Raw genomic sequence first — 9,923 nt, 5'->3', positions numbered from 1 at the left:
GCATGAAAGGTTAAAACAACAAAAAAAGACAAAAAAAGAGCTAAGATACAGGAAAAACCTAAAAATGGACTCAAGATTATTAAGAAGCCGTGGATGTTTGAAATGTGTGTAAATCAATATTTTCTTCAGGCTATGTTTTCGGCAAGCCTTTCTTTTTCATGTTACACTGACATGAATGGAATACCAATGGCTTTCATGAAAAAAAAACAATACAAAGAAAAAAGAAAGTATATTTTGACATTAATCGTCAGCAGTATGAGTTATTCATTAAAAACATGCTGGTCCTTATCCTATTTAGATAAACCTCAATCCAGTGAAAGTTTGACTTCACTTTGTTTTGTTTACCTCATACTTCAGTCAAGGGCAGAACAAAGTTATGGTTCAGTTCTCCCTCATTTCTTAAAGAAGAAGTGTTTGTAAAGTCAATTCAAAGGCCGTTGTGCAGCAACACATTCTTCTGAGAGGAAAGCTTGGAGCCTCGCAATGTTCCTGCAGTCTGCTGTTATCTCCATCACGATGCTGCTTCTGAGCCAAAAGCTCTGGCTGGCACGCTCTGTTTTCTCCCCCTGCCTTTCAAGATAATAACTTTAATGTGGACCCACAATTACATTGTGCCTTCTTTATACAGGGTGGTAATCTCTGACTCTTGACATTATTGAATTAGAGAACGAGGTCCATGAGGGGTGGAGGATGTGGGGGTTGTACAGTATACTTTATGTATCTGTGTGTGTGTGCGTGCGTGCGTGCGTGCGTGCGTGCGTGCGTGCGTGCGTGCGTGTGTGCGTGTGTGTGTGTGTGTGTGCGTGTGTGTGCGTGCGTGCCTATAGATAAGGACCTGGCTCTTACACCGTTGTGGTATAGCGTGCTGTGATGGGCATTGCGCACTGTGCACAGGGATATATTGGGTGAAGGACAGGATCAGACAATGCACAGGGAGAAACGTTATGTCAAATTAACCTTAGAGAGACCTATGCTATTTCAGTGCCATGGAGGGTGAGGCAGTGGAGAAAAGAAGAGCATAGGATAGGCAGCCAGAGAGCCGCAGATTGGAGAGTAACTTCAACTATCTGGGGGAAGAGGAACGTGCTGAGGGCGAAAAATAGTCCTCATTCTATTTCCTGTCACAAGGAAACATGCCTCGTTGTTGGCTGGAGACTATTTCAGTTGTCTAGCTGTCATGGTCGAGGTGGTGCCCCGGTTGAGCTCCCTACTCTCTCCTTGTCACATTGCTATTGTGTTCATTGAATAACACCAAAAGGTTTATTACTTCTGTTAAAAACCCTTGCAAAACAAAAATCTTAACATTTTACTGTGCTGTGATCTCCAATCTCCGATCTCCAATAAGGCAAAATAAAATCCTAAGCACAAAAAAGGGTGTCCAGTTCATTATTTTGTGCTCCCCTAATAGCTCTCATCTAATTTCTGACTCCCTGTGTGTGTGTGTGTGTGTGTGTGTGTGTGTGTGTGTGTGTGTGTGTGTGTGTGTGTGTGTGTGTGTGTGTGTGTGTGTGTGTGTGTGTGTGTGTGTGTGTGTGTGTGTGTGTGTGTGTGTGTGTGTGTGCGTCCAGCTTCGAGCCCATGCTGTGGACATGAATGGGAACCAGGTGGAGAACCCCATTGACCTCTACATCTATGTCATTGACATGAACGACAACAGACCAGAGTTCAAGAACCAGGTCTACAACGGATCTGTGGACGAAGGCTCCAAGCCAGGTAGTCACAGGATGAATGGATGATGGCTAAATAATGAATCAACAAAACATTATTTTGGAATTAAGTTCAGGGAAGGCTGGTTCAGGTCAACTGATATTTTATAAGGGTGTATTAGAGGGGTTCAGGGGGAATGTTGTAAAAACTAAGACCACACCATTGAAGCAACTGAAGTAACAGAGCGTTTTCCCCATTCCTCCTGATTTAGTCCACAGTTGGAGGATCTTGTCCTGTGGTGGATGTTCATCTATCTGGTTATTAGTGTTCATGAAGCAGAGAGGGATGTGGGGATGGAGAGGAGATTGAGGATTACATTTATACTACACTGCAGCACCACTGGCTTATTTGATGTCTAACCACATAGACCAATATAATCACTCTTCAGTGTGAAGTTATTCATGGCTACATTATACATCATTCCCCCCATCTCCTTCTACACAGCAGCAAGCCTCAGCATGCATTATTATACGTTTTTTCAAACCTCGCATTATGAGTCAATATCTTTGAGTACGCCTTTCATTTTAGAAGAACATTGGTATAAACTAGAAACAAAATTTCAAGATTTTTTTCTGGGTGCCTGAAGCTCGCAGAGTCTGTGCAGCATTTGAGCCACGGACCACCATTTGATGACATTTAGCCTCTCAGAAGGGTCCATTGTGTTACATGTGAGCCAGGTCTCCCCATTGACTTTCAATGGGGTATTTTGTCTAAGTTTATTGCGCATTACGTTGCAACGTTGCCACCAGACATTAAGGTACGCCGTGTGCGATCGTGGTACCCTGGCTGAGCTGGGAAGGCTGACAAAGGGTGAAAGTTCAGACCAAACACACTTTGAACTGCGATAGCGGGCAAACCGTGCAATGTATTCGAATTCCGTCTGAACCACAACAAAGCCGATGGCCTCGTGTGCTGTTTGAGGTTTAAATCGTGCTTCTACGTAACAGTATGCCAGAGTAATGTGGCTCCAAAGTAACGTGTCGTTTTCTGTTTTTTACCCGCGTTTCCCCATTGACTTTGAATGGGGCATTTTTCGCGTTGTTTATTGCGAATTACGTCGGCACGGTAACCCGAAATGGAAAGAAAAGCACAAGCACACCATTCCCGGCCGAGCCGCACGTTTTGATGTATATATTGTGGGGCTTTGGTAAACTGTGCGGCCGGCCATAGTGGTCAAAGTTTCGTGTCTTGATGACGATAATGAAGTATGTGTTACAGATTTCAACCTGTGTTTCTGCCATTGCATGGCAGGCACCCAGAATTAAGTATGTGTTGCGGATTTCAACCTGTGTTTCTGCCATTGCATGGCAGGCACCCAGAATAAATAAATAACTCAAAAGAACATTAAATAGTTTTGGAACATCCATTTAGATCTCTGGTTCTCAATTTGAAATTTCAGATCCACATAAATTATTTGTCTTTCTTTAAGTTATTTATTACTGGCCTTTTTGCCTTTAATGATAGATATGGAGATGAGTGACATGCAATAAACCGTCTGCGTGGCCTGGCAGTTGAAAACCAATCTTTAGAGCTTTGAAACATGGAACTTTTGATTAGCCGTTTGTAGCCGTTTGTATGTGAGATTTCGAAAATTGAACTCAAGGCTCTGAAATTAATATCAAAGTGATTGTAGAAAAACTGTAAATAGTCATTAAGGGGACATAATCCCATCAGGCACAGTGAAGGACGCCCGTACAAAGGGTCCTCGTTAAAGCCTGAAGAGTGCAGCTTAATGAAATTACCCAGGCGATGTGTGACGTGCTGCGATTCCTAAACCCCCCCATGATCCCTCTATCTCCAGAAAAGGAGATGGATAGAAGATTGATAGTGTTTCAACTTGGAATCAAACCAAATGTGCAGCTCCTCTCGTCCCAGAGAGTCCATTAGATGTCTCCCTCTGGCCGAGTCATTGACAAATGTTGCTTTGAAATGTAATGAAGTTTGAAATGGGCGCTGCGGTTACAATTATCCTTGGACCGAGGCTGTCACTGGCATGATTTTACTATTTATATCTCTGTCAATTAGACTGGCCTCCAACCCAGTGGGTGGAGAGAGAGACTGAGACACAGTTATTTATGGATAACATGCAGACAGAGATTTGTCACAGAGTTAAAAAGAAACGGCACAAGATAATACAAATGTATATCTGTGTCGTGTGTACTCATGAACGGGTGGAGGGTTTCACCGAGCGCTCCTGTGTGCAAATATTGACATATTAATAACAATAATAAAAAAATAATATAATACAAATATTTCTTTCATATTCTCGCCTTGACACAACGTGGCTATATCACTGTATGGCGAGACAACACCTTTCAAAAGAGAGTTAAAGGGCTTTACAGTTAAGAACAGTAGAACAATAATAAACAGATAATACAGAAGAAAATGGGTTTTGAGAAGTGATTTAAACGATTCCACTGATGTTGCTTCTCCAATATCCTTAGACAGGTCGTTCCAGAGTCCGGGGACACTTCTGACAAAGATATGATCATTATTAGTTGCGACCGTAGTTCGCATATTACCATGAAAACCTGCAAAACCTGCTCCGTCACTCACGTCTCCATATATGGTTGTCAGTCCATCTCGGATCACGCCTCGTGACATCACGCCTCGTGACACGCTCCATATATGGCTGGCTGTCTCCATATATGAAGATCACGACGCCTCGTGACACCCTCCTGAAGGTTGTCAGTCCATCACGCCTCGTGATACGCTCCATATATGGAGCGATGTCGATCATCAAACCCTACACTCAAGTCACACTATATATGGCCATGAACCCTGGCTATACCGGTTTTTCATTCTGCATTTTTTTGGTCAATGAAAGGTTCACTTTAATTGTCATTTCACATGTTTGCACATATAAAAAGAAAATCGTACTCAGGACCAGCAGTGTATATTTAAAACCTATATCAATATATGGGAATGTCAATATATGGCCTTATTGTGACAGTCTCATGATAACCAGTGTGGTTACCGCGACGTGAGTCACACTTGCAAGTGAACCAAGTTGGTACAACACATGGATCTCCATACGTGGAGATGACTATCATCACCTGGATCTCCATATATGAAGTTCATGACACTGACTTCATCAAACCTTGCATAGCCATACATGGTTTGACATGCTATAGATCTGCACATATGGAGCCGGTCAGCTCTGGCCTCACTGACACCAGATTAATAGTTTAACTCCTGCTTCTCAACTGTGCCGTATTAAAGAAGCTCTGTTGTTGCAGCGCGCCCTCGCCCTCGGGGGCCTCTTACTGGTATTAGTACGGCGGGTTGATTTTGACAGATTTCCCCCCTTTTCTCCCGTAGGTACATATGTGATGCACATGTCTGCGTTTGATGCCGACGACAACACCACGGCCAATGGCATGGTGCGCTACCGGATTCTGTCCCAGACGCCACACAGCCCTATCCCCAACATGTTCACCATCAACAGTGAGACCGGAGACATCGTGACTGTGGCGGCAGGTCTCGATCGTGAGGTCAGTGCTCCTATACTGCTGTTCTCGTCTGTGGTCTAGAATCGAACACTTGAGGTTGAGGTCTCCCGGAGCACAGCTACAGCAAAAGTACAGTTCTGCCAGCCAAACCACACTGTTTAATCTTTAGAGTGTGCTCGTGGCCATTAACCCATTCTGACCTGAGATCAGATTCATACGAGGTTTCCACCGGACACACACTGGTCTGATGAACCCATTCTGACCTGAGATCAGATTCTAAAAAATGTCAGTCGTTCTTCGATTTAAAAAAAATAGCAGACCTACAAGCTCGTAGCGCGCCACTCGGTGGCGCGCTACGAGCTTGTAGATCTGCTGTTTTTCAATAGCTAAAGCATAACATGATGCTGACACCAAAATGGGTTCCCGTTCAGAATGGGTTCATTAACGTCAACACATGAACACAGCTAATCCTTTTCCCTTATTAAATTGCCTCCCTCTGTGGTCACCTTGTTCATAGCGCTGTGTAAGTTATGACAAGATCCAAATGTGTTTATTCTCATATGACAACATGGTCCACACGGATGTGCCAACAACGACTCTGTAAGGAAATCTCCCTGACAGATCATCTCCCTAAACTGTCTCCACTGACAGACCTGTTAACAACACGTCACACAAGGCTTCATGTTTGTGCTTGCGTGTTATTGGAGATTCTGACTTTCAATTGTGCACACATTTTGTTTTGATTGTATTGTTTCATGTTTTGCTTTAACGTAAACGGAAGTTTTGATCTAATTTCTCCTTTAATCGTCAAAGGCAAATATTGAGACGTGTGGGGACAAAAGCTGTATATAGGAGGGGCCGGCGCCCCTCTGATCTTGTCAGCTTTAGTCCCTTGCTGTTCTGTGTCCTCTCCACTGTCCTTGAGTTCGTCCACATCCCTGTCTCTCCCTCGGTCTCCTAACATACTGTGCTACTTTGCCGCTGAAGGACCGCGAGGCTCCTTGCTGGACAGCTTTGACGATGGCAGTCCTTCAGAGGAAGGTCTAGGATGTTGTGGTGTTGTCACTGCAGAAGAGCTCTATATAATTACTCCCTTGTTTAATTAGTGAGAGTGGTGTTCGTACATGGAATGATGGGACGCAGGGACGGCCAGACATCTCAGCCTTTTTGTGAAACTACAGTATAGTTGTGTGTGTGTGTGTGTGTGTGTGTGTGTGTGTGTGTGTGTGTGTGTGTGTGTGTGTGTGTGTGTGTGTGTGTGTGTGTGTGTGTGTGTGTGTGTGTGCCATTGTTTACGTCCATACTTGAGTGGGGGTGTTAATGAGGGTGCACATGTGGGGCTGGAGTCGTGCGTCTTGCTGAGACGGAGCCGAGAGGAGGGCTGTCTGATCCTCCTGATGTGGAGTCACGGTCTAATTGGGATATTTACTCAGTAATTAGCAGGTGAGAGAGATGCTGGGAGTGTAATTGAGAATCCTAGTGACGGGATGCATTATACCGAAAGGCAGCTTCTGAGCCTATTAGCACCCTGGGACGGTAAGAGGAGGGAGAGAGAGAACGGCAGGGAGGGGCGACCCACACAGCCTGTAGCGCTGCAGAACTTGTACAATTCAGTGGAGCAACAGTATTTCAGCAGCCCCGTCGAAGTGATGCCCTGCATGTCCCCAAACATGAAGCTACATTCGTCATTGTCTCATATTACTGTGGCAATGATACTCCATTAATCTCTGTCAGTCGGATCATTGTCTTCACATCTGTCCAACAGAGATGATGAATAAGTTTCATCTTTCTTGACAGCCCCATGGGGAGCTGGCACTGTAATGCAGCTCTCATGTCGTGCTTTTCGTTTCCTTTTTCGTTTATTTTTGTTTTGGGGGAATTGATTGATTGATTGATTGATTGATTGTAATGTCATGCACCACAGTGTAGGTGCCCCCAGTTCCTACTCAAGCTGTTGTATTCACCCCAGCACCATGGAGAGCTCCTACACAAGCTGTTATGTGTTGATACCAGAACCAAGGACAGCACCCACACAAGCTGTTTTGTGTTGATACCAGCACCACGGAGAGCTCCTACACAAGTTGCTGTTGCGCGTTGACACGTCCGTTTGGGACGTGGGTCGGCACGCCGGAACCGGGCTGGCACCCTGGGCGCGTTCATGTGGGTCTGGAAGTTCCGGGGACCCCCACACGGAGTTGCACCACTCAGTCCACACGTCGATTCTGTGGGTGGTGGTGCATGGCCGTTCTTAGTTGGTGGAGTGATTTGTCTGGTTGATTCCGATAACGAACGAGACTCCGGCTTGTTAACTAGTTTCGCGGCCCCGTGTGGTCGGCGACTAACTTCTTAGAGGGACAAGTGGCGTTCAGCCACACGAGAAGGAGCAATAACAGGTCTGTGATGCCCTTAGATGTCCGGGGCTGCCTAGAGTAGACTGGTTGGGAGGGTAGGAGCCACGCCTGCTGTTTTCTGCTGCTGATGAATCACATGGTGCTTCCTCTGTTCTCCTTCTCTCCCACAGAAAGTGTCCCAGTACACCATCATCGTGCAGGCGACGGACATGGAGGGCAACCTGAACTTTGGTCTCTCCAACACGGCTACAGCCATCATAATGGTCTCCGACATCAACGACAATCCCCCCATGCTCACCTCCAGAACTGTGAGTGATGGGAAGGAAATGAGGGTGGTGAGGGAGGAGCCTAAAGAGAGATAGAGGGAAGGAAAGTGTGAATGATGGAGGGAATGATTGGGGGGTTGGGGGGATAGTAAAGTGTGGATAGATGAAGAGGTGAGTATGTGAGGGAGTGAAAATAGAAGTGATGGTGATAGGAATGAAACAAAAGAGTGGATGGAGGAGCAGAAAAGTGGCTTTCTAAATCGTGACTTAATTCAGAGGAATGGAATATTTAAGAATGAGAGATAGAATGAATTACATTTTGTTGCGCACGCACGCACGCACACACACACACACACACACACACACACACACACACACACACACACACACACACACACAGAGGGAGAGACACTAAGTAATCAGTTTACTATTGACTTCCATCAGCAAGAATACAGGCCAGCACATCATTAATGATGATTATCAGGGTGGTAATGATGTTTTCAGGAGTGATTACATTACAAAAGGTCATTGTGAAGACAGGAGGTAACTATAAATGATTCAGTGCATCTCAGCAATGCTGAAGGAATTAGCTGGACTCTCTCTCTCTCTCTCTCTCTGACCTCAGTCTGAACCGGCCACATAAGGAAACGTAAAGCAAAGTTGTTGTACAGCATATACACACACTGTATAGCACACTTGGTTTCGCTTCGGTGGCAGTATGGCTTCCCTTCCGTGTTTCCTAGTCGCCTACTTGCAGTATGAAATGTCCATATTGCTCCATCGCAGGGTCTGATAAGGAGCATAATGGTGATTATCTGACTGTTGATAACATCCGAAGCAGGTGTCAGGGTTGTGGCGTGGGACCTTCTTCCCCTGAGAACTGTGAAAAGTGGAAATGTCAGAGGACTGATTTGTGCTCTGCTCGGCTGCAGTGAGGCAGTGTAACGATGGCATTTGGGAAAGGTTTTTTCAGAGGCAGGAGAAGCAAATATGTATAGTGTAATGTAAGAGGGCCACAGGGATGGAGGTAGACAGTATTATTTATAGCTACAAGGCAGGCCCATGTGTCCTGTATCCCAGGATACCATATAGTATGATATTAATGCTATGATGAAAAGTGTCTCTATCCAGGTATCTCTCTAGCTTCTCTCTCTGTGTGTGTGTGTGTGTGTGTGTGTGTGTGTGTGTGTGTGTGTGTGTGTGTGTGTGTGTGTGTGTGTGTGTGTGTGTGTGTGTGTGTGTGTGTGTGTGTGTGTGTGTGTGTGTGTGTGTGTGCGCGCGCGTGCGTGCGTGCACACGTGCGGCTATGCACGAAATTAGAAAAACTGTCACTAGTGTATATGGACACTTGTTTTACATCCAAACTTATAAAATATCAGCTTCTGGTGGAACGTATTATGGCCTTGGGATATAACTGTCAACTTATTGTCCTTGTATTTGGAAGTCTGGGCCATGTCCATAAACTTGCTCAGGGGTTTGCAATTGGGTGGATTGCTAAAAACAAATGCAAAAAAGCTGGCTAAATACTGTTCTGTCTCAGCTACTATGGGCAGTCTGTCTGTCTGTCTGTCTGGAGAAGGCGTTGTTTCATTTATCCCTAGGTGGCTTAAAAAACCCAAAACAAACATCCTGTCTAGTAGTATCAAGTATATAGTATGTCAACAATGTGCTATATATATTTATTTATTTTTCTCTTCTTTTTCCTGTGTGTTAAGCATGTGCAGCAGCTTGGTTGGACCATATAATGTATAACCTTATTCTGACCAGTGTTTGGGTCTATTCTGTATACGCCACTTGTGCAGATCCAAATAAAATAATTCAAATGTGTGCACACGTGCGGCTATGCCTCTTGCGTAGATAAGGTGCTTAGCATTGCAACTGTAACCACCACAGCTGTGGCAGTACCTATACTGTACCTGCAGCAGGCCTATAGCTCTAGGCAGGCGCTAACAGATTAGCATTAGCATTCACCCTGGGGCCATTGAGACCCTCATGGTGATGAGCATGCGCAGGTGTGTCGGCGTGTGTCAGCCAAAGCGTGCACAGAAAACTGCTAGCGTACATCTCACACAGCAGGGGAGACACGGGGAGCAGGAGAGAGAATGACAGAAGGAGAAGAGTGAGGAGGTGTTTACCTATAAGGTATA

The 9,923-nt window shown here is 45.2% G+C and overlaps 1 protein-coding gene across 1 annotated transcript in view; it reads left to right on the top strand.

The window, feature by feature from the left end:
• LOC308315136 (cadherin-4-like) overlaps positions 1-9,923 on the top strand; it is a gene marked incomplete at its 5' end in the record, with an annotated part of 80,089 nt that overhangs the window by 47,040 nt on the left and 23,126 nt on the right. Inside the window, 3 exons of the mRNA XM_080762975.1 lie at positions 1,569-1,713; positions 5,029-5,201; positions 7,681-7,818. Of these exons, the coding sequence (XP_080619101.1) occupies positions 1,569-1,713; positions 5,029-5,201; positions 7,681-7,818 (456 nt within the window). The remainder of the gene's footprint in view (positions 1-1,568; positions 1,714-5,028; positions 5,202-7,680; positions 7,819-9,923) is intronic.

The sequence above is a fragment of the Protomyctophum bolini genome (assembly GCF_963924005.1).
Source record: "Protomyctophum bolini genome assembly, chromosome: 5".
NCBI lineage: Eukaryota > Metazoa > Chordata > Actinopteri > Myctophiformes > Myctophidae > Protomyctophum > Protomyctophum bolini.
Note: the sequence above shows the minus strand (reverse complement) of the source record. Positions and strands in the feature narration are given on the sequence as shown.